This window comes from Schistocerca piceifrons, chromosome 6 (genome assembly GCF_021461385.2).
Source record: "Schistocerca piceifrons isolate TAMUIC-IGC-003096 chromosome 6, iqSchPice1.1, whole genome shotgun sequence".
NCBI classification, from domain to species: Eukaryota; Metazoa; Arthropoda; class Insecta; order Orthoptera; family Acrididae; genus Schistocerca; species Schistocerca piceifrons.
Window position 1 is genome coordinate 170,047,656 of NC_060143.1, and position 25,518 is coordinate 170,073,173.

General features: G+C 40.2%; 1 protein-coding gene across 2 annotated transcripts in view; it reads right to left on the reverse strand.

The window, feature by feature from the left end:
* The window catches only part of LOC124802912 (vacuolar protein sorting-associated protein 16 homolog), a 202,616-nt gene that overhangs the window by 50,875 nt on the left and 126,223 nt on the right, over window positions 1-25,518 (reverse strand). For both annotated transcript variants that reach the window (XM_047263982.1, XM_047263981.1), the window contains one exon: window positions 7,130-7,264. In XM_047263982.1, the coding sequence (XP_047119938.1) occupies window positions 7,130-7,264 (135 nt within the window). The remainder of the gene's footprint in view (window positions 1-7,129; window positions 7,265-25,518) is intronic.

Genomic DNA, 25,518 nt, shown 5'->3' on the forward strand with positions numbered 1-25,518 from the left:
ATGGGACAGGTCTTGCACCTTGCACCCAGTTCTATTACAGGGGTATGAGCCATGAGGTAAGGGATTGGGAGCAGGGGTTGTGTAAGGATGGACGAGTATATTGTGAAGATTCAGTGGACAGCGGAATACCACTGTAGGAGGAGTGGGAAGGTATTGGGCAGGACATTTCTCATTTCAGGGCACGACGAGAGGTAATTCAATTGCTCCAGTCCCGGATGGTACTGAGTTACAAGGGTGCATGCTCCTCTGTGGCTGTACTGTGGGAATTTGGGAGGTGGTGGGAGACTGGAAAGATAAGGCAAGGGAGATTTGTTTTTGTACACGGTTGGGAGGATAATTACGGTCAGCGATGGCTTCAGTGAGACCCTCGGTATATTTTGAGAGGGACTGCTCATCACTGCAGATTCGATGACCATGGGTGGCTAGGCTGTATGGAAGGGACTTCTTGGGTTGGAATGGGTGGCAGCTGTCGAAGTGGAGGTATTGCTGGTGGTTAGTAGGTTTGATATGGACGGCGGTAATGATGTAGCCATCTCTGAGGTGGATGTCAACATCTAGATAGGTGGCTTGTTGAGTTGAGTAGGACCAGGTGAAGCAAATGGGGGAGAAGTTGATGAGGTTATGGAGGAATGTGGATAGGGTGTCCTCACCTTCAATCCAGATAGCAAAGATGTCATCAATGAATCTGAACCAGGTGAGAAGTTTAGGATTCTGGGTTTCTAGGAAGGATTCCTCTAGATGGCCCATGAATAGGTTGGCATAGGATGGTGCCATGCAGGTGGTCATAGCCATACCCTGGTTTTGTTTGTAGGTAATACCTTCAAAGGAGAAGTAATTGTGGGTGAGGATATAGTTGGTCATTGCGACTAGGAAGGACACTGTTGGTTTGGAATCCATAGGGCATCTGGAAAGTTAGCGTTCAATAGCAGTAAGGCCATGGGCATTAGGAATGTTAGTGTACAAGGAGGTGGCATCAGCAGTGACCAGCAGGGCACCTTGTAGTAAAGGGATAGGAACTGTGGAGAGTCGGTAGAGGAAACGGTTGGTATCTTTTATATAGGAGGATAGGTTCCAGGTAATAGGTTGAAGGTGTTGATCTATGAGAGCAGAGATTGACTTGGGGCACAGTAACCGGCCACAATGGGTCATCCTGCGTGGTTGGGTTTATGGACTTTAAGAAGTATGTAAAAGATGGGGGTGCAAGAAGTGGTAGGGGTAAGTAGAGAGATGGACTCTGGGGAGAGGTTCTGGGATGGGCCTAAGGATTTGAGCAGTGACTGGAGATCCTGGTGGATTACTGGAATGGGGTCACTGTGGCAAAGTTTGTAGGTGGAAGTATGTGAAAGCTGACGGAGTCCTTCCATCATGTAATCCAACTGTCAGAAAAGTGGTGGTCAGCAACTGTTAGAAAAGTGATGTTACATATGTTACATATGTAACATCGCTGACCCACTGTCATCCAACAGTCAGAAAAGTAGCATATTTGGAAAACAAGTAACATCTGATATACATCTCCACTCTACACCTGGAAGAAAATAATAATTCCAAAACAGACAGGACATGACAGCAACAATGTTACGTGTAAGAGCACCTGACAATGGCAATTTGCCAAAATGGGCTCATTGTGAATGAGATAAAATATAAACAACTTACATAGCAGTGTAGCTGGATATTATTCATAAAAAAGTATTTTTATTAATGATTAGTACAGTCTGTATACAGCATGCCACGCCTGCTTGCTGTAATTCTACCCAGTGGTCAGCAGAATATTTACGATGACTGTTTGTGGATTTGGTCTTTAACGTTTCCTATGATGGCCAGACCATTTACGCCATGACTTTAGCATGACTCAGTGAGGATTTAGCACAAGGCTGTTATCAGTGAGAGTTGCCCATTTTATTTGTTACCTAGCTGTAGTTTTAGCCTAGTTTCTTTTCACTGCTGGCAACCTGAAGGTGTTCAATGAATGAAACTGGTCACAACACAATAAATGAGTGATAATACAGCTGAGCTGGTTTTTTGTTAAATAATACAGTTGAGCTGGTTTTTTAATCATCAACATTAGTGTCAGCTGTGGTGCTCAACATGATCAACAATAGTATTTGTTTGGGTTGTCTCAATCTATGCATTATTAAAACAAAATTGTACAGACAAAATGTCCCTGACAACTCTTAGCAGAAACGCCATATATATGATCTGATTGCTTCCACATGTGGCTCTACATTTTATGGGATAAGAAACGCAGTGCAAGGCCTTGAATACTTGGTGGTGGGCTGATGTATGGAACAGGCCCTGTACTTAATCTCTCAGAAGGTCATGAGCAGTGTGAGAGGGAGCTGGGAGGCAGAGGGCATATGGATAAATAGGGATGCTGCATATGTTGGGTACACAGCTGAATATAACTTTTGGAAAGGTGGGAAGGACTTTTCATGTGATATTCCTCTTTTCAGTGCACTGTAGATCAATGAGACTTAGCCAAGCCTTAATGGAAATCTTATATTAACTCTTTCTTCTTAAGATGAGGAATCGTGGTTTTTGAATGCACAATACAAAGACTGCTTCACAAAAACAGTGATGCGTACTTTGTTTTCCAACAAGAGAGAGTGTGAGAGACACTATGTCTGCACTACTGATTGTATTGCAAACAAAGTAAGTATGTAAGTATTAAAAAGCTCCTTTCCCTATTGCTGATCACAATCTTTCTCCAGCTGCAGCCACCAGTCAGGTTGGAACTTTACCAACCTATTTTGATGTCTCTTAAAGGTCATAGATTTTCATTTTCATCTATCTTCTTCTGATGATTAGTAAGTGTTTTATTCAGTTAACAATGCTTTAGCACAACACTGTTACATTTTAATTCTCACTTCATTCATATTTACTGTTATTAAACACATAATGAATGATCAGCTTGCTTACAATGAAGTATACAGCTTTAACAACACAGACTGGTAAACTCCATAGGCTACCTATGAAAAAGTCACAAGTGTAACAGATAACTTACATACATGGTGGTTATAATTAAACTTCCGCTACTTGAGCCAGTGTACACACAAAAATATGTACCGTAAGGGTACCCAACTTTACAGAAATGATGTTCGGACTGTGCACTGCAGGATTTGCACTGTTGGTATGTTGGCGTCTTGACATGCCATTACGTGCCAATACTGCTACAGCAACACAGGTTTGAATGCTGTTTTATAAAAAAGGAAAAAGGAAAAAAAGGTACAGTGTTGCTGCTCTTTGTTGGTATCTATGCATTAAAGGAATATGGAGGCCCTCTTTCCACACTAGGGTTGAAGAACATGATTCAGAAGTTCAAATTACCTACTGATTTGGGAATTGCTCCTGGGAGAGGCTGATGGCCAATTCTACCACAAATTGCTGAAGAAGTTATTGCTAACACAGCTGATAATGCTGAAACCAATGTGTGATCTTCAAGCAGTGCACAAGCTGTGTCTCAACAGCTGGACATTCCATAGTCTACCATTCGAAAAGTGCTGTGAAAAATTGTGAAATGGTATTTCTAGTGCGGTTCCAGGCTGTTGAGGATAGAGATGGCCGTCACATTGAGTAACATTTTTAAACTGGAATATATATATGGTGCACAATTAACATATGTTATTCTCTTGTGTGGAAATTAAAATGTGTTTCTGCCAATAGTTCATTCATTATTTCTCTTTCGCATGTGCTTAGAAATGTTTTCACAAAATTTCTTTGTCCTAAGATCACTCTTTTTCATGGAGTCCCTCTCCAGTAGCAAAAGTTTAATTATAACTACCCCATAGAACAATGACGGTAATTCTTGGATGGAGCAATATGTAAAATAAGGGAAAGGCAAGCATTCACCTATAGCAGATCAATACATCAAGCCCAGAAACACGTAACAGAAAACAGCATCCCCACTAGCTTTTAGATACTGGATGTTTTTCTAACTAAAGTACACACATTCACATACACAACCACATAGAAACCCAAATACACACAGCAGGAATGATTATCGGTACTTGATTATTAAAAGCAGTTGCCTGAGCTGATGAAGGTGGGCACAGGGAAGAGAAGAAAAGGGAGTAAAGGAAAAAGGCAGGTCTTTGGACAGATGAATCTGTGACCACACTACAAGACAAAAAGAGTACAGGGTAGAACAAAAAGATATATAGGAAGCGGGTGAGGGGGGAAAGGTTAAGATACAGAGGGAGAATGAAGGATGAGAGGCTGAAAAGAGGGAGGGACGAAGGGGGGATGGAGGGAGGGGGAGGAAGGGGAGGATGGAGGGAGGGAGGGCGGGAGGATAGAGATAGATAGAGAGAGAGAGAGAGAGAGAGAGAGAGAGAGAGAGAGAGAGAGAGGGCTCACAGGGGAAAGGGTCGGGGAGAAGAGTGGTGGGAGAAGGCAGAATTTAAAGTGATACAATAGGAACAGGTCAGTGGAGGTTTAGGGTAAGGGAACTGAAAGTGCAGGATATTCTGGAGAGACAATTCCCATCTGTGTAGTTCATAGAAACTTGTGCTTGTAGGGAGTATCCACATGGCCCATGTACTGAAGCAGCTGTTAAAGTCATTTGTGTTGTGGTGTGCAGCATACTTGGCAACTGGGTAGTCAAGTTTGCAGTTTGCCACAGTTTGGTAGTGGCCACTCATGTGAGTAGATAGCAGGTTACTTGTCATGCCCACATAGGATACCGTAGAGAAATTGGAGCATAGCTCATACATAACATGAATGCTTTCACACGTGGCCCTAGCGATACGAAATGCCTGTGAAAGCAGCCATTTTATATATCAGCTATTAATCCAGTTGCTGAACATGCTGCACACCTCAACACAAAGACTTCAACAGTTGTTTCACTGTGTGGGCCATTTGGATATTGCCTTCCAGCACAATTTTCTTGGAACTGCACAGATGGGAATTTTCTCTCCAGCTTATCATGCACTGTCGCAATCCCTCTAGTCTAAACCTCCACTACCCCTCTCCCACTACCTTCTCTCTTCTCTTCTTTCTTTAGTCCACAGCTCAGCTTCTCTGTCCAGGTCATTCATCACCTTCTCCCACCACTCTGCCTCCCCCCCCCCCCCCCCCCCCTCACCACGTGGTCATATTCTCTCTCTCACTCACTCTCTCTCTCTCTCTCTCTCTCTCTCTCCACGCTTCCTACTCTCCCCCCCCCTACCCCTTCCTTCTGCCCTCTCCGTCTTCATCTTTCTCTCCTTCCCTCCTCCCTTTCCCACTCTCTCCCTCTTCCTACATGTGTTTTTTGCTCTACTCTCTGTACTCGTTTCCACTTGTAGTGCAGCCCCACAGTCATCTGTCCAAAGAACTCCCTCTTTATTGCTGCCCCCTCATTACACGCTTTACTTCTCCCTCCACAATCTATCAGCTCAGACAACTGCTTTTAATAATCAAGAATGAATAACCAGTCTTGCTGTGGCCACAGAAGTGTGTGTGTGTGTATGAGCATGTGTGTCTGTGTGGTTGTGTGCGTGAATGTGTGTACTTTTGCTAGAAAAAGAGCTAGTCCTGAAAAGCTAGTGCAAAAGCCGTTTTGTGTTACATACATTTATGCTCCATGCATCGATCTGCTGTAAGTGAGTGGTTGGCTTTTCTTTATTTTACAGATAACTGACAACACCTTCAGTCTTTGAATGGTAGCTGCCAACTGACCTTACATGCTGAGAGCTCAGCACTGACATATAACTTAATGCAACAATGAGCAATGACTGACTAAAAGGTCAAACTGAATAACACAGAGTTCATACTGGTTGATTGTTCACCACCAACTGACAATGGCTTCGTGCGCAATGCCTATTTGCAGATGCATGCTGGACAAATGTTACAACATACCCAATACCTACATCTTCAATGACAGCATAAAAGACTGGAAAAATAGGTACCACTGTTAACACACATATACATTACACAATAAGTAATTGTAACTGTAAGCTGTATAATCTGGCAAAAATAATGGTTATATTTTATGGGATATAAAATTGGGCATGTACCTGGATCTACAAAAGCCAGAATTTTCTGTGAAGTTAAATTTTCCAATTGAAATATTCTATGCACTAATGAAACTTTATACAATTTTGAATAAAAAATGTGGCTACAAAACTATTAACACTGAAATTTGGAAAGAATTACATTTTAAGATTCAAACTTTCTAGAATACAATAATTTTGAATGTGAATAACTTCTGAAATACTAAGTTTTTGGTAAACCAAAAATGTTTGCTTGAAATAGAGTGAGAGTTTTCAAATAAACTATGTTATTCTTAAAACAAATACTTATTAGCAGGATTAGCTTTTGAAATGTATATGGATTGCCTGACCCTAAAACTGTATATATTTCTTTATATAAAATGTCTCGGAAAACTACTTGTATCATATCCTCAGCAGTACAAAAAATTTACCGTAAATCAATAAAGTTTAGTAAAATACATTAGACATATAAATTTAGAAATTTTAATTATTCGTGGCATAAGCATTAAGACTGAAAAGAAATTTAAAAAAGAAAAAATAGTATTTGTATTAGGAGCAGTATTACCGAAAGTGGGCTGTTCCACCTTGCTACATTTCAAAGATTTTAGTAAATAAACATTTTTTCCAGTTTGACTGAAAAGCAATCAAAGATGTTGCAAGGTAGTGAAATAATACTGGCAAGGCAGGGGAATACAGCACTTGTCTGAATCCAGTAGCTGTGACACAGTGAAATTATTGTGTGCAAAGCTGTTCTGAAAATAATTTAAATTTCCTTACAACCATTAAAAAAGGGCTGATTTCTCATGTGTACTTAAAAGTCACACAAGGAGGAGGAGGGGGGAGGAGAAGGGGGAGGGGGGAGGAGAAGGGGGAGGGGGAGCGGGGAGGGGGAGCGGGGATGGGGGAGGAGGAGGAGGAGGAGGAGGAGGAGCAACAGAGAAGAAAAATAGTTATTAGTCTTGGGGTTAATCTGAAGACCACAGGGAATTACAAGACGTGAACCTCCTAGAACTGAAGTGACACTGCCTACCGATGACCGACTTGTTTCCCAAGTTAAGAATAAGCTGTAGTATGATTTTAAATTTATATGTGATGAAAACAACTGCATTTTGGCACTTTCCGTCTGTAAACAGGTGAATGGCTGACTGAATTATACAAACCTTTATTGCAAGTTGTGTCCGACCACAGTCTGCAGCCTTAATAGCAATATCACTGTATGATACACCAGGCGTATCCCCCAACTTCTCTGCGATTTCACGAGCCACCTGTTCACGATCCAGCTGTGTCTGCTTTACCTGCAAGAGATTCAAAGAATAATTTCAACATAACTACAAAAAAGAAGAAGGAAACTGCATACCTCTATATGTACATACATACTCTGCATACTAGTCCACACCAGGCATTCAACTTTGGGTTTTCCCAAACAGAATGGCACTGAGTGAATAAGCAAAACATTTAGCATACTGGCTACTCCAGAATGGAAGAAGGTAACCTTATTTTGGAAATGAAATGTTTTTAATTAAGTCAGCATAAACATCATCATCATACTGCTGCATACCATTAAAGTGGCTCTCAAGGTGTTAATGTAGACTTCCAGAGCAAGTTTTTGTTAGTGCAGCATGGCACTGAGCTCAGGTATTTTTAAAATCTGAATAACCTAGCTGCACCCCTCAGTGTTACAGTTAAACATTTATTTATAAAGAAATGTTAATGCCAAAACTCATTATCCACACATAAGTGCCATCAATAAAGTTATCTATTTGCGGACCAACAAAGTACCCAACATAAGAAGGGGGAGTCGGGCAAATTTTGAGACAATGAGAGAAACCAGTAGAATGCATGTCACTCACAACTCATTTGTTTACTTAAGGAAAAAAGTGAGACACAACCGAGTAGTGAATTACAAAATGTGCCAGGAAAGAGAGAGAGTAAATAATTTCATGACTGTTTGCAACATTCCTAGCACAGAAAGGATCATAACTGTCTTGGGGTGTATGGAGAGCCAGCTCTGTAAACAGCATTCTGTGACTTCTCATTCTCTGTGTATATGAAGAGTTTTCTGGGTCCCAATATACACGAGCAGCCAACTTAGAGCTGTCCAAGCGAAAAACGTGGTGTTCCAGATGAATACCTGCCACTTTTAACAATTGTCCTCGACTCTTATGTACAGTGATCGAGAAGGCCACTTTCAAAGGGAACTGCAAGCAGGCAAATGGTATCAATACCATCTCTCCTTTGGCTCCACTACTGATGATGATGCCCTGCATGATACACCCACTCAGCTCCATGATGTGTAACCTGGTGCCATTGCACAATTTTGGAGTATCCAGGTTATGCACCAGTGTTGTTGTTTTGTTATAGGTTGCAATAACAACTGGGGCCATACATGCCCATGTCAAAACTGTAGAACACAAAGACAAAGAGAGGAATTAAAAATGACTACACGTTAATCCCAATCACCAGAAGAGAAGACAGCTAAAAACAGGGATTTGGAGAAAGGTCTATAAAATATGCTTTAGAGAAACAAGAGGTCCAGAGCTAAAAATTAAATGGTTTTACCCATATTGCTACGACAGATAAAAAGAATGCATCAATACGACAGGCACACCCGTCTTCAGCTCCATCTTCTGGGATGACACCCCCAGCAGCTATAATGAGTAGAAATTTTACAGAATATGTAGTAGTGTCATCTCTTGTTACCACTGTATCAACTGACATTAGGTTGTCAATTCCTTAGGCATGTGATCAATAACTTTTTTATTGATATTTGTCACTGATTCATTCATGGGCTCTTTGCTAAAGTTAATGAATTCATTTCACAGTTAAATTTCATGGATGACATTTTAGTCATGTTACACACTCCATGGGAACAGTAATCACATTGACCATCCCACAAGTACAGTGACTTTTTTTCAGAATAAAATGTAGCCTATGTGTTAAATCAGGGTACAGGCTATCTCCATTCCAAAGTTCATCCAAAATCAGAGAGATGCTTAACCATAATGGAGTAACAAACACAATAACTTGACGAAGAAATAAAATAACCAATTTCTAGTTTGGTGCAGCACATATGTTATAATATTTCTATGTGCAACAACACTTTTGTGTGTGTGTGTGTGTGCCTGTTACCTGCAGATATGCTTGCATATCATAATCAAATCCAGCCTCACTAAAAACCTACCACATTCTACACATAAAGGAATGTCATCTCTATGTCATGCATCGCCATCATTGTGAGTCTTCAAGCATCTCAAAAGCTGCAAGATAGCCTGACTTTCTAAATGTTAAAATGCAATGGGCTCGTACCACTTTGAGGGTTATTTAAACATTGTATTCATTATGTTGGGTTGGGTTGTTTGCAGAAGGAGACCACACAGCGAGGTCATCGGTCTCTTCCTAAATCAGGATGGCCACATGCAGGATTGAACCGTCGTCCTCCCGAATGCGAGTCCAGTGTGCTAGCCACTGCGCCACCTCGCTCGGTTTCATTATGTTGAATCATAAGATGTAGGACATATTAAAAATAAAAGCATTTTCACAAGTATGTTACAGTTCAAAAGTCAAAGAGTAAATAGCTTTTCTAAGGCTAATTATTGTTCCACATTTCATGTTATATTCTTCATATCAATAAGTATCTTTTACTACACACATTTAAAAGTAGCCTATGTGTGAATTTGGTGCACAAGCTAATTCCTTGCAAATTTTTTTCCATATATATATATATATATATATATATATATATATATATATATATATATATATATATATATATATATATAATGGAAGGAAACATTCCACGTGGGAAAAATTATATATAAATACAAAGATGAGGTGACTTACCGAACAAAAACGCTGGCAGGTCGATAGACACACAAACAAACACAAACATACACACAAAATTCAAGCTTTCGCAACAAATTGTTGCCTCATCAGGAAAGAGGGGAGGAGAGGGGAAGACGAAAGGAAGTGGGTTTTAAAGGAGAGGGTAAGGAGTCATTCCAATCCCGGGAGCGGAAAGACTTACCTTAGGGGGAAAAAAGGACAGGTATACACTCGCACACACGCACATATCCATCCGCACATACAGACACAAGCAGACATATATATATATATACCCCAGCATACTACTCAATAAAATGTTGGAATTTTAATAGTCAACTTCTTCAACAATACGTCTCTTGTAGCATCTGCTACTGGGGCTGGATGAGGATTTCCATGATGTTTTCGCACTTACTAAACAAAATAGTGATAAAATCCACTTCTTTGGATCTTTCATATTTCCTCTGTCAATCCTACCTGGTAAAGTTCACAACCTGAGCAGCAATATTAAAGTATTGGTGATGATGTTTTGTGATCTACCTCCTTCATAGGTAGATTATAATTCCTGAGGATTCGTCCAACGAATTTCAGTCAAGCATATGCCTTCCCTATGATTAGTTTCATGGGGTCATTTTACTTTATCTCTGCTCTGTAAGCTTACTTCCACACAAGTAATGGATGTGTCTGTTTCCAGTGATAGTTCGCAATCATGTAAATCAAAAGGTAATGGGTCTTGCCATTTATTTATGCACTAATGCTCTGCAGGTATTTCTGCATTTCACTACAAGTTTCTGGTGTTGAAACTTCTCTATATACAACAATGTTAACCATGATCAGTCTCATGGAACATCTGACATTATTCACTATGTCATTCATAAATATTGTAAACCCTAAAGGTACTAAAACACACTCTTGAGGTCTGCCTGGACCTACTTTTATGCCTGAAGATCTCTCTTTCTTGAGAATGACATACAGTTTCATTCGCAAAGAGCCCTTCAGTCCAATCACAAAACTTGTCTGATATTCTGTACACAGATATTTTATTCAGAGCAGAACAGAACTGAATGCCTTCTAAAACTTAAAGGAACATGCCATCAACCTAGAAGCCACTACCTTCTGCCTTATAGGTTTAATGTATTACTGAAATATAAAAGGTGGTGAACAGGACTTATGAAATCACAATACCTGCATACTTTTTTTTTCTTTTCGGGGGGGGGGGGGGGGGGACTTAGAAATGTTCAGATGTACAAATTAATTTGCGATGTGAATGTAAAATGACTTGCTCTACCATGCAAAATGATACACAAAAACTGGAAACCAACTAACAGGGAGTTGGGTTTGAGATGGTTGTTGTTTGCACCACCAATTTTGACCCCTATAGAGGAGATTTTAATTCTACAGGAAAGTCATAGTGTGCAAGCATAAAATGTGTTAAAACATTATGCAACATGTGGTGTCATCGTAAGACACCACTCGTGCGCTGACCATCAAAAGCCTACCCCAGCGCGAACATCAGTATCTGCGGACCTCAAAGGGTGGCACCAGCATTGCAGTATACATAAATTACACACCCCTCACCACCCCCCCCCCTCTCTGGGATGATTACATGATACCAGTGTTCTCACTCTGGCACTGGCATAAAGGATGATGTGGTTGGCAGCCCTGCAACTAAGCAGATGCACGTATACGAAGCTCTCGCTAAGTTAAGTGATTAATATTGACATAAGAGCTAATTTAGTTAATATTACATTTTAGACTAGTGTATTTACTTCTTCTCTAGGCTATCTATTGAAGGTTTTGCTTTCCTGACCGTATTTAGATCAAAAAGAAAGTATTTCGTAAAGGCCGGTAGTTGCTAGTTTTGTTTACGTTTTCTAGTCGTAAATTTTGCGTGAATGTAGATTTTCGTTTTTGACTAGAGTTGTCGGTTAGAAATGTGGTGTTTGCTGTAGAGATTTGAAAGAGGTGGTGTTCTGTGTAGATTGTAAGTTATAGTTTCATTGGGGCGAATATAGCAGTAAGGAAACGAGGGTAGAAAATGCAGCTCTTCCATGGCAGTGTAGGTTATGTAGAAACGACAGAAAAATTGCTGAACAGGAGGCAAAAATTTGTGCCCTTAAGGCTGAATTAGATAACATGAACTTAGGATTATGTAGGTTAAGGGAGGAACAAAGAGACTGGGAACTGGGAAAAGGTAGCAAGCAAAGGGCGAAAAAGGGAAACACTTGAAAAACTCCAGAAATTCAAATAGTGAATCAACGGCTTGCTATTTGAAGTGGAGAAAGGGCCTCAGCCAGATGTCGCTGAAACTAGGTTGAAGCAGAATACTAGCTTAAAGAAAAAAGACAGGTCGGGATCAAACCAGAATAGGAAAAGAAGAATTCTGCTTATAGGCAGCAGTCATGGAGGGATGTGGACCAGCAGCTTCAGGAGAAATTAGGTGCAGGGTACCAGGTCACAAGTTTTGTGAAACCAAGTGCTAGCCTTAGCCAGATGACAGAAAACTTACGACCTCTTGAAGCATTTCGGTTTTTTGTTCGCCGTGCAATCCAAGTGCCTTCTGAACTTCCTCTCTCTCGCTATCTGATGAAGAAAACTTGTGAAATCAGTTGCTCCCTCCATCACAGACATTGATACAACATTTGGAAGCCATTCAAACTTCTTGCGTGTAATTCTTTTTTGATGCATTGTCCTGATATACTGGCACCATTTTATGAAGTCGTCTGCTGTCGAAACCTCCTTCAGGAGTAAGGCTTGATACATGTCCTCAGCAACACCCTTCATGAGATGTGCAACCTTATCTTTCTCCTTCATTCTAGTATCCTATTTTACACAGCTCCAAGATGTCTTGAATGTAGGATGCTGTAGTTTGTCCGGGACGCTGTGCCCTGCACCTTAATTTATCTTCAGCCTTGCACTTCTGTCGTGGTGTGTCGCCAAAATACTTGTGCAGTTCCGCCTGGAATACTTCCCAGCTTGTGAACTTCTCCTTGTTGTTCTCATACCATTGCTTTGCAGTGCCCTCCAAGAAGAAAAATACGTTAGCCAAACACATGGTGGCATCCCATTTGTTAAATTTGGCTATACACTCATATACCTTCAGCCACTTGTTTGGATCTTGGCCATTGTCACCAGAGAACCCGGAAGGATGTCTCATGTGGTGGCACACAGTTGCTGTCTCTGATAGATTGCGATCTGTTAAATATGGCTTGAACTCGGGTTTCTCACCACGTAAACAGTGGCTCTGTCGTGGCCTGATGGAAGCCACTGTGTCGTCGATAATGTGCGCTATCACAAGTTCCAATACCCAGTGCCTCCACCAGAATAATGTCACACAGAAGAAGATGTAATTAGATCAATGACGAACACTAACTTCAATTAACAAAGGTTTATTCACCACTTGTACACACAAGAGTGCGGAGCGAACTGCCTCCAGCCAGAACACATTCAGTATATATACAGCTACAGAACACTCCAGTACAATGATTCTTGACATTTATGGATACTTCTAGAATGTACTCGAACTGAATATAGAAATTAAAATGGTACAGTCCAGGTGAGTTTTGAACTCACGACCCTGCATTCAATGTAACCACTACACCACGGTACTTCTCAGCTTCCTCTGACAATATAGATGAGAATCTTAATTGGAAAATTCATATTTTGGATCTTCTAAAGCAACTAGGTTCAGCAACTTTTGCAATCAGAATAATTGCTAATTTTGAGGATATAGAAATTAGTACGCTGACATACTTTGCATACTTTCACTCTCTGATGTCATGCAGAATAATATTTTGGGGTAACTCAACACTTAGACAAAAAGTATTCACTGCTCGAAAGAAAGTGATTACAATAATGTGTGGGGTTCATAGTCACACTCATGTAGGCATTTTTTTAAAAAGATTGGGAATTCTTACAACAGCCTCACAGTACATTTACTCACTAATGAAATTTGTTCTCAACAACATGGGCCAGTTTGAAAACAACAGTGACATTCATGATTGTAATGCCAGAAAAAAGACAGACTTACACTATCCTTTACTCAACCCATCTTTGGCACAGAGAAGGGTAAAATATGCTGCTATAAAAATTTTTGACAAATTACCAGACAAAATAAAATGTCTGACAGACAGCAGCAATAGCTTCAAAAATTAAATGAAATCATACCTCCTTGACAACTCCTCCTACACCATAGATGAATTCTTGAATAGGAATAAAAAAATCTATAAATATAGTATATGCATGTTGTGCCATTTAAGGTAATGGGGTAAATAATAGAAATATTAATCTTTAACACTGTACTTTAAAAAATCTTTTTTCATGCCAGTACGTGCAGTTCTTGTGCACTTGACACATTCCACATCATAATGGCTACTCTACAGTGCAATTGATCAACAGAACACACAACCAACAAAACAAACAAACAAACCACGACAGCAGTTGGGGACCAGTTCATCAGAGCTCATCATCTTCTCAGTTCAACAACTCAGATGTAAGTGACAGCGACTGCCAATGTTATAGTTAATTAGGTCTTTGAGAACCAGGAACACACACACACACACACACACACACACACACACACACACACACTCACACACACACACGTACGTTCACACAAGCACAACTCGCAGACACATAGCAACTGTCTCCAGGCACTGGAGCCCAACTTTGATTGCTTCTGACATGAACAGCAATCTGCTGGATGGGTGGTGCAGGTCAGGAGGAGGTATGGGGCAGGGAGGGATAGCGGGGTAGGGGTGGGAGAAGATGCTGGGCTGCCTGTGGGAGAGTGCAGAGACATACTGGGGACAGAATAAGGATGCAAGTTGCAGTGTTGGGAGGCTCTGCTTGGAGGGTGGAGGAAAGAGAGGGGGGTAGGAGAGGATTAGAGAAGAGGGAAAGACTAGTAGGAGTACCGGGAGAACAGAAGGCATGTATGGATATGGCATGTATGGATATCCACCCCTACTCCACCCTTGCTCTCAACCCCTTGCCTCACAGCTCATATTCATGCAACAGATCCAGATGCAAAACCTGTCCCATATATCCCCACACTACCACAGTCCTGTCACAGGTAACTCCTATCATATCAAAGGCAAGATATCTGTGAAAGCAGTCATGTGATCTACAAAGCAAGCTGCAACCACTGTGCCACTTTCTGTGTGGGCATGATAACTAATAAGCTGTCTGTCCACATGAATGTCCACTGTCCAACTGCAGCCAAGAAACAGCTGGACCACCCAGTTACTCAACATGCTGCCCAACATGATATGCTTCACTCTGATGCTCACTTCACAGTGTTTGTCATCTGGATTCTTGCTACCAAACCAGCTTTTCTGAACAGTGCAGGTGAGAACTCTCCTTAAAACATATCATTCATTCCGGTAACTTTCTGGGTCTCAACTATAGTACATGTCTTCCACCAATCTATCCTCTTCCCTGCTCCAACGCTAGCACAACACATGCCTTCTATCCCACTAATACTCCTATTACTCTTGACACTTTCTCTACTTCTCTCTTCTCCTCCTCCCTCCTCCCCCCCACTCCCCTCCCAGCACAGCCTCCTAACACTACACCTAACAGCCCTCTCCTGTCGTCAATATGTCCCTGTATGCTCCCACAGGCAGCATACCATTTTCTCCCACCTCTTCCCTGCTATCCCTCCCCCTCCCATTTTCAGTCCCAGTCTCATTCCTCCTCTTTACATTATCTGCACCACACTCCTCCTCCTTACATTACTTTCACCACCCACCCCAGCAGATTGCGGCTCACATCAGACACAGTCATAGCCAGGCTCCAGTGCTCGGAGACAGAGGCCATATGTGTGTGAGTTTTGCTTTTGTAAAAGTGAGTGTGTTTCCTATTTTGGAGGAAGGACTTTGTCCAACAACTTAATATTTCAGCAGTCTTTGTCATTGTGCCTGTCTGCGACAATGCCTCCTCTGAGTGGTGAGTAGCAGTCAATCCTTTCATATAGTTTTTATACTGTCCAGAAATTTCCATTATTTAATACAAAATAATATGATGATAGTTTGATTTTATGCAATTGAACCTTGTTTAGTGTTGTTTAACTCTCTGGGCCTCCATTTGTATTCAAGGCATGTGAGCTCATGATACCCCAACTCCTTTTCAAGTTGTTTGCAAATAAATTGTCAACAATATCTAGAAATCTCTCTCTCTCTCAGTGCATGATTTTCTATGTAAGCTATTTCTAGCTCTTTCTGTTGCCATTGGTTTCTCAATTCAGCTAACTCAGCTTCCAGAACTGTTAATCAGGTCTGGAAGCTTCTTTAAGCAACTGCATCTTAAACCTGCATTCTAATTCATTTACAATGTTCACATCATTCTTGAACATATCAAATTTAAGTGATATTTTTTGTTTTAATCTTTGATATTCTCCTGACTTTTTGTCAAATTTGTTCAGCTGTTTTTGCTTCAATGAGCTCACTGCAGTATCTTTAGGTCAACGTTCTGGCTACTTACATTTAATGTTGAACATATCAGTAGTGGATTTTGTTATGTGATACTGACAGTCTCTGCAGTGATTACAATCAGACATACAACTGTTATCAGCAAAGGTCTACATGTCTCTTCTTCAAATTCTGCTAGATTCATTTCCATTTCTCTAATAGTCACTCAGAGCCTCACACAATACTTCCAGCACAGTTAGATGTTCACTCTGGTGATATCTCGTTTCTACTGAAGTATCAACATTTCTTGTTGGACCAGTTTTACTGTTTCCCCTCTATATTTAAAAAATAATAATTTAATAACTTTTGCTCTGTCATCATCTCAAACCACTTCCCACTTCACAGAAACAACTTCACTACCAACTCATAACAAACGTTTCACCTCTTCCTAAACTTATGAATCTTCAACATCCCCATTTTAAGTGTTCATGGAATGAAGTTCCCTAAATTTTTATGTGATGGTGATATATGTACCACACACCCAAACGAATGTTTCGTCATTTCTTCCTCCCCTTTTTTGGAAACCAGACACACATCTTCACATTTAGTAAAAGTACTTCCAGTAGGAAGAACATACTGCTTCAATAGTTTTCACTTTGATTGGGTTCACATGCAAATCTCAAAAATTCAAAACTTCATTGCTTTCCTCTGAAGTATTAAAACTCATTCTACAATTGTTTACAAATATTAGAGAAAAAATATGAAAAATTACAATGAACCAAGAAAATCTTTTGAGTTGTCAAAGACTTCCTAATTTCCTAATGAATTTTGTGAATGAAAACAAGAAAAAATACTTCCCACTTTAGTGCTGAGGACCGACTTTTGTCTCACTCATTTTCTTTTGTAGATCACATAACAAATGAAAATTTTCAGCATGTGGAACAAGTAAAATTATACATTAATTATAAATTAATAGGAAGAAGTAGCTGTTACACACTATATTTGTAACTTAATAGCTTTAAACTGTGTGTTCTTATCTTGGCTAATTTTAAGACAGTTTGAAAAAAGCAGCTGCTTATATTGAAGATTTGTTGCTTTATTTGCTACTGCTAGTTTAATATCTACATGCTTACACAGCAACTTCTAGAACAATTGTCATCTAAATTTGTGAGAACAGTTTACAATAAGCATACGTACTTCTCATGTGCAACAATGTTACATTATGTTGTTATATGAGGAAAATGGTTCTGTGAATGATGGAGGGGGGGGGGGGGGGGGGGAGAGGAGGAGGAGGAGGAGGAGGAGGAGATTAGTGTTTAACGTCCTGTCAACAACGAGGTCATTAGAAATGGAGCACAAGCTTAGCCTAGAGAAGGATGGGGAAGGAAATAGGCTGTGCCCTTTCAAAGGAACCACCCCAGCATTTGCCTGAAGCAATTTAGGGAAATCATGGAAAACATAAATCAGGATGGCCAGACATTAGTTTGGACTATTGTCCTCCCGAATGCTAGTCTAGTGTGCTGCCCACTGCACCACCTCACTTGGTTTCTGTGATGTGGGAAGAATGTTGGATAGGTTGGGATTAAACAATGACTTAAAGAGCACCTAAATATTGCAAGAAAGTTCATTCATTACAGCCTAGGATAATACTGAGTAATAAGAGGTACAATGCATTATTTTCATGATTATTAATCAGTTTAGGAGGTAGCAAATATCTTAGTGTGAAAAATTGCTTGTGAATGAAGCTTGTGAAGGAATTTTAAAAAGTGTAGGTAGTGGTGAAGCTGGAAATGTATTTGTTATTCATTCATTCCGTGCATTCCATACATCCCATCAACAAGAGGAACTTTTCGGGATGTCAAATAAGTTAAGGTATACATTAACAAAAGACTAGAATATCATAGAAACTTAATTTTTATACTACATTTAACAATCAACTATTTTAATCACACCATGCAACGTTACGATGGAAACTGTGGAGCGGGTGTGACATTATTATCGACAACTACTCGTATGGCACTGATCATCAGACACACTTTCTCATGGGTTCTTGCCTAACTACAGAATATGAGCTAGCCTAGGCTGATCTAAGCATTTATTCTTGTAACAGTAGAGTGTGTGGCCTGTTGTTGTATTGGCTACTGTGTTATTCTGGTGGGCTCTAGTTGTAATACACAGAACTCTGATAAGGGCTGGACTGGATTTAAGATAGCTTGCACTGCATATTGCATATATATTTCTTGTTCTGAATAAACTCCATTGTTTGTGTCAATAGGCAGGCTTTTACAAAAACTGTACTGCTTAATTTTTTTCATCTAAATCTAATCAAGCTAATTAGTAAGAAAGTGGTTACATCGAAAAAAGTTGCTGCCTCCTCAGTGTAATATAAAGCTGGTGTTTATCTGCTACATATAGCTGAACATTTACTTGATTATACCGATATTTTTCACATAATATAATTTCCTGTATCTGTCAATACTGAATCTTATAGACAGTAAATAACTACTTGCAATACAGCTTTATAGCAAACTTTACAGAATTTTTCAATCCCTAAATTAAGCTATTCAGATAATTTGTAGGAGTGGTTAAATGAAGTACGTTTTTAATTTTCTTTTGAGTTGGTCAGGATTGCCAATGTCTTGTTTTATGTTAGATGGATGCTAACTGAATGTCTTACCAGTGAAGTACTTAACTCAATTGTAAGACAGTATGCAATTTCTTCAACCACTTTCGGATAAAATCTTTCACATTTTTCTTTATATGTTGGTCTGATGTTTCTGGTTGCAGACTTTTTTTCTGTATTTATTCTATTTTTGACATAATTCAGTAGACACACAATTTAATTGTTATGGATACCAACACTGCAAACAAGTAATAATAAACATGGACACCATTTTTTGACTGCATATCTGACAGAATTATGGTATTGCCATCAGCTTTAAGACTTGAAATGCAGAAGTACAGCATTCTATTTGTGTCTAACAAAACTCTATTAATTAAATTGGTGGCAGTAGTCTAACAGGGAAAGGGAGGTTTCTTGTGATTTATGAAGTATGGTACTTTACCTTCTAGATTCAGTAGTAATATAATGCATGTTACAGTGCCCTGTCCTCTTGCTTTGAAATGTTCTTCACCAAGAAATGAAATAAACAAATAAATTTTGGATGGAAACATTTGAATGTAAATTTTGGATGGAAACATTTTAATGCTATATTGACTAAAACGAGCCTGCTGCAGAGTAAAAACATTACTCTCACTGTGCTGGGAAATTTCATTGTAGTTTACTCTCTACTATAGATTGAAAGACTTACTCCAGAAATAACTCTTGAGCTGTGACCAAGCCGTTATCCCCATGTCCCTTCTCCCAACCCACTATCCTGGCAACATGGAGAGGAGGGTATTTTGGGGTTTTAAAGAAAGGAGAGAGGAAGAAAAGAAGACTGCAGTTCAACAGCCCATTGAGGACATCATTAGATATGGAGCACAAGCTCAGATTAGGGAAGGATGAGGAAGGAATTTGATCTCATCCTTTTCAAAGGCCCCACTATAATACACATCAAAGGTGAATGAGGGGAACAACACAGAGTTTTGAAATTAAGGGAGAGATACTGGAAGAACTGAAGCTTTGAAGTGGGCTGTGTCACATGTCTGCATAGCCCATATGCCAAGAACATTGCTTGAGAAAGGAAAGGGTCTGAGTGTGAACCATGTCAAGGAGTTCCATACTTCTTAGGAGTTAGTATGCTTCTATTAGCAGTTGCATTTAGGATTCAAACTGCCTTCCACATGAAATGTATTTCAAGGAAGGAAGAAGTATATATAATGAGAACGACAACCCTATTCTTTCGCTAACACTGATAGTTTGGTTTGGATGGTCAAACTGAATAGACTGAAGGGTATTCAGGCATCAGAGTAGATGAAAATTTCATGGCACTATTTGTCTTCTTTCCATTATTGCCTTCAAGCAAACAAGCAACACAGCTTCATTCCCCACAATTAAGGGGTATTAAGAGCATGATAAAAATCAGACTATTTATGGATGAGTGACTGTGTCATAATGTAAAAAATCTCATGTTTAGCCACAACCACATACAATATTCAAACGATTTATTTTACATTAAATATTAACCCTTTCGCAGATGCTTTTTTTTTTTTTTTTAGCTATCCTATTAGAATTGTCATCCTCTCACTATATTTATTTTTCGATAATTTTATTTTTGTTATTAGGGAGCATAAACTATGTTGGTACATATATCACCACAGCACTTTTGTGAGGGATTAGTACTATGGTGGTAATCTCATTTCCCACTTCTCTTTTGTGAGCTGTTATGTGTTGTTGTTACACATAAAAATAATGAACAGTCTTTTCTGTTTTTATTTTATGTTTCCTTTTATTAGATTTCAAATTCTTTTCACTGATGTTAAAGCTGACTTACGGCAATGTGCAAACAATCCTAGAAACTTTGTCACACTATAATGAGCTGATACAAGTCAGAATAAAACATATTGCAGAAGTGAAGCAATGTCTTCCAACAACAGTTGATCCTATGTCAAATACAAGGTGTTTATAAATGAATATCGAGGTTTTAATGCTTTATAATATTTATTATATAAATCTTACAGTTATAAATGGTATGTCAAATGAAAGAGCAACTCAAACAGTTTTACCAAGAACCTTATAAATGTTCAATGTGTCACATGGCAGCAAACATCAAGTCTATAGCCACATTCTGAGCAAATGTTGATAAGTGTGTCTTCAGTGATTGTAGCAACAACTGCTTCAATCCGGTTTCTTAATTCAGGGAGTTCTGTTGATAACGGAGGTACATACACACGATCCTTGATGAATCCCCAAAGGAAAAAATCACATGGCATTAGGTCGGGTGAACGTGGAGGCCTTGTCATTGGGCCCCTTGCGGCCTATCCAGCGCTTGGGTACAGTGAAGTTCAACCAATCGCATACTTCACTACGCCAGTGAGATGGCGCACCATCTAGCTGGAAAATGAAGTTCTCTGGCTCATCTTCTTCCAACTGAGGGAAGACCCATTGCTCTAGTGTATCAAGGTACGAAGTGCCAGTTACAGTAGATTCACCAAAAAAGAAAGGCCCATAAACTTTCCGCTGGGATACGGCACAAAAAACAGTCACTTTAGAGGAATCTCGTTGCATTTGTACCATCTCATGAGGATTTTCAGAGTCCCAGAGCACACATTGAAAGTGTTAACATGTCCACTAAGGTGAAAGGTCGATTCAACACTGAAGACAACATGATCCAGAAAATCTTCATTGTCATGAAACAACATTTTGTTTGCGAAGTTGGCACATAATCCATGGTCTACCAGCTTTATAAGGTTCTTGATAAAACTTTTTGAGTTTCTCTTTCATTTAACATATCATTTATAACTGTAAGTTTAATGTAATAAATGTTATAAAGTGTTAAAACACCAATATTCATTTATAAACACCCTGTAGAAACTGACTGTTGTTTACATATAGCTCATGCAGTGTAATATCAAGAGATGTCAGGCGCAGACAGAGGTGGTAAGATGTATTCCCAAAAGCTTTAGAATACCCCGTTGGTGGTAAGTATGCTTCCCAAGGACCATAAATGACAGATTAATTTTGTGGGAAGTATCCTTCCCAAGCCCCTTCCAGAAACTACTTTGGTGGTAACCATTCTTCCCAAGAACAATTAAAACACAGTTGTTTGATGGGAAGGCTATATTTTACAACAAACAGAAACTACAGCTGGTGCAGTGGACTGTTACTAAATGCCAGGAGGATATAGAAGTGGTAACAGCACATATTCCCTTACATGCGGGAAGGAAATACATTTAGTGGGAAGTATATTTCCCCCCACGGCCCGCGAAAGGATCAATATTTGCTGAAGATATTTACTCAACACAGAATACCTTGTTTTACTTGCAAAAGTTTGCAGAAGTTTGTGATTAACGATGGATTACATCATCCTGATAAGGAACATATAACATAACTCTGGTGAGTTGCTACCTGCAACAGAGTTTTGTGCACTAATTGCATCAGTATACAGTCATTACTATTTTCATTTTTGTCACACAACATCCTCATGTACAATACCTTCATTATGAAGTTAAGTCACTTTGACCTTTGGAGGAGGTGAGTGACCGTGGATTCTAAATTTTAGACTTTGCAGTGCTGCTCATATTTTAATTTATTTGACATACAACCAGTTTCAGGTTTACAGACATCATCATATCTTAAGAAAAGCTACAATACAAAAAAACTCAACTATATGTCCTTCATGTTGGTGTATTGTTAAGATATGATGGCTGGTTATTTATTCTGATTAATTAAGATTTGACGAAAGGTATGAAGTCTTCTTCAGTGTAAGCACAGATGAACAATTATGAATCATCATCCCCATGGATTGTTTCTAAACAAAAGTGGCACCACTCAGTGGCTAGTATCTCTATATTTTTCCAATTTTCAGCTTATGAAGTAATCAACAGTCACAACCCAGCATTCCGAAAACAGTTTATGTAATGGTGATAGTTCGTAAGGCATGTTTGTTCAAATGGCAACTGCAATGAAGATGCCGTCACAAATAGTACTTAATACAGTCTGTATGCAGTGAACCCATAAACAAAGCCATTGCAATATTTTGAAGAGATAGTGACTTTGACAGTGACCTAAAAAATAGCAGTGGTCATTGTAAGAAAAGTAGATTCAAAGTTCAGCAAAATGTGCAAATAAAACTGCAAAAGAAAGGTCATGAAGGCTAGTCCTAAGCAAATTAATTGTCTCAATACCACAAAAAATGCTGCAGTGAGAGGAAAGACAGGCAAATGTTACAGTCTGCAATAAGTATAATATTCAAACAATGTACTCGGATTACATTCATTCAAAGATTCTGATTCAAACAGAGGATACAGCATGGGGTAGGCACTTGCGGCTGTTCATGCCATATCACAGTATTTACAGTAAATTTTCAAGCAAGTCTCACAAGCCCACCAAACAGAGAAAGAAAAGAAACCTGCCATTCTGTGGCTTTGTGTCAGGCAAGATAAGCCACCTGCTGAAATGACACAAGACAAAATCAACCTTCAAGCCTACGACAAAAATTCATCCTTTACAGAGACCAGTTAAAGATGCAGCAGGTCTCAGAACATCTAAGGTCTGTGAGATACCTTGCAAAGGTGGCCAGTCTTATGTTGGACAAACAGTATGCAGTGCAAGGTTTGTGCAAAAACAAATCTCCCGTGCCAGATCTTTCCAGTCTCCCACCACCTCCCAAAGTCCCACCGTCCGGTCACAGAGGAGCATTCTCCTCATAACTCAGTACCACCCAGGACTGGAGCAACTGAATTACATTCTCCACCAGGGTTTCAACTACCTCTTGTCAAGCCTTGAAATGAGAAATATCCTTCCCACCCCTCCAACAGTGGTATTCCACCATCCACCAAAGCTACACAATGTACTCGTCCATCCTTACAAAACCCCTGCTTCCAACCCCTTACCTCATTACTCATACTCATACTCCCGTAATTAGACCTAGATGCAAGACCTGTCCCATACATCCTCCAACCACCACATACTCCAGTCTGATGACAAACATCACCTATCCCATCAAAGGCAGGGCTATCTGTGCAAGCTACGCTGCAACTACTGTGCTGCATTCTTTGTGGGCATGACAACCGACAAGCTGTCTGTCCACATGACTGGCCACTGATAAAGTGTGGCCAAGAAACAAGTGGACCACCCTGTTGCTGAGCAAGCTGCCAAACATGACATCCTTCCATTCAATGACTGCTTCACAACCTGTGCCATGTGGGTCCTTCCCACAACACCAGCTTTTCTGAATTGCACAGGTGGGAACTTTGCCTGCAATACATCCTACATTCCCGCAACCCTCCTGACCTCAACCTTCGTTAGTCACTGTCCTCACCCATCCAGCCCCTTCCCTGTTCCCCGTTCCCATTCCAGCACTACAAAGCCGTCATTCCACCATTACATCCAGCCTGTTTACTTGTCTACTTTTCCACTATTTTCCCTCGCCCTTCCCCCTTCCCACCTCTCCCCTGCCCTCTGTCTAACCAGCAGCACTCCACTGTCCACCACCACCCCCTCCCTGCCCCAGGCTCCTCCTCACACTCATCCAGTTGCCAATCCCATCAGACACTGTGCTACTGTTTGCAGTGTAGTTGCAGTTGCCTGAGACTGCAGTCATGTGCGTGAGTTGAGTTTGTGTGTGTGTGTGTGTGTGTGTGTGTGTGTGTGTGTGTGTGTGTGTGTGCACGTCATCTATTGTTGACGAAGGCCCTACCAACCGAAAGCTTTATTTGCGACAGTCTTTTTGTTGTGTCTCTCTGCGGCTCAGCATCTCCACTGTATGGTGAGTAACAACTTTTCTTTGCATAATATAGTTGTATTGTACTGTATTGTATGTTAACCTGGGGCCTATAAATGACGGAGAGGCTCCGTCCTCGCCACAGCCGCAGTGGTCCACAACCCACGATGACTACCACAGTCCACTTCACCCCTCCGCCACCCCACACCGAACCATTCTTGCAGGTTTATTGTGCAGTTCGATCCCCTGTGGACTACCCCCCCCCCCCCTCCCACCTAGGGAATGTGTTACACCAGACGAGTGTAATAGAGTGTAACCCCTATGTTTGCGTAGTAGAGTAATGGTGGTGTATGCATACGGGGAGAACTTGTTTGCGCAGCAATCACTGACATAGTGTAGCTGAGGCAGAATAAGGGGAACCAGCCCACATTTGCCGAGACTGATGGAAAACCCCCTAAAAACCATCCACAGACTGGCCGGCTCACCGGACCTCGACACAGGTTGGCCGGGTAGATTCGTACTGGGGACCGAGTGTTCCTTCCCAATCCAAAAAGCCATGCATTAGACTGCACGGCTAACTGTGCAGGTCATAATATAGTTGCTTTTCAGTATCCCTTTAACAAGTCTTCTCCATTTTCCTAGCCACTAGGCATGCTTCTTTCTATTTACATTTCCAATATTAGTAAAATATCGAATTATGGGAATACTGCATATCCAATACTTCTCTGACCAAAGTTCAATGTGTATAGCCTACATTAATTTTACATATGGGGGAAAAAAGATATAACAACAGTAGGATAAGAGATTTGGGGGGGGGGGGGGGTGAGGGGGGGGGGGGGGACAGTACGATCAGATAACTGAACATACGCAATTGTGGCACTTACACACATACCTGTCCTCTCATGCATATTACAACCAGAAATTAATAATAAAGTTCATGTAAGTCATTACATACCATCAATTAATGTGATGACAAAAATAAACAATGATGTG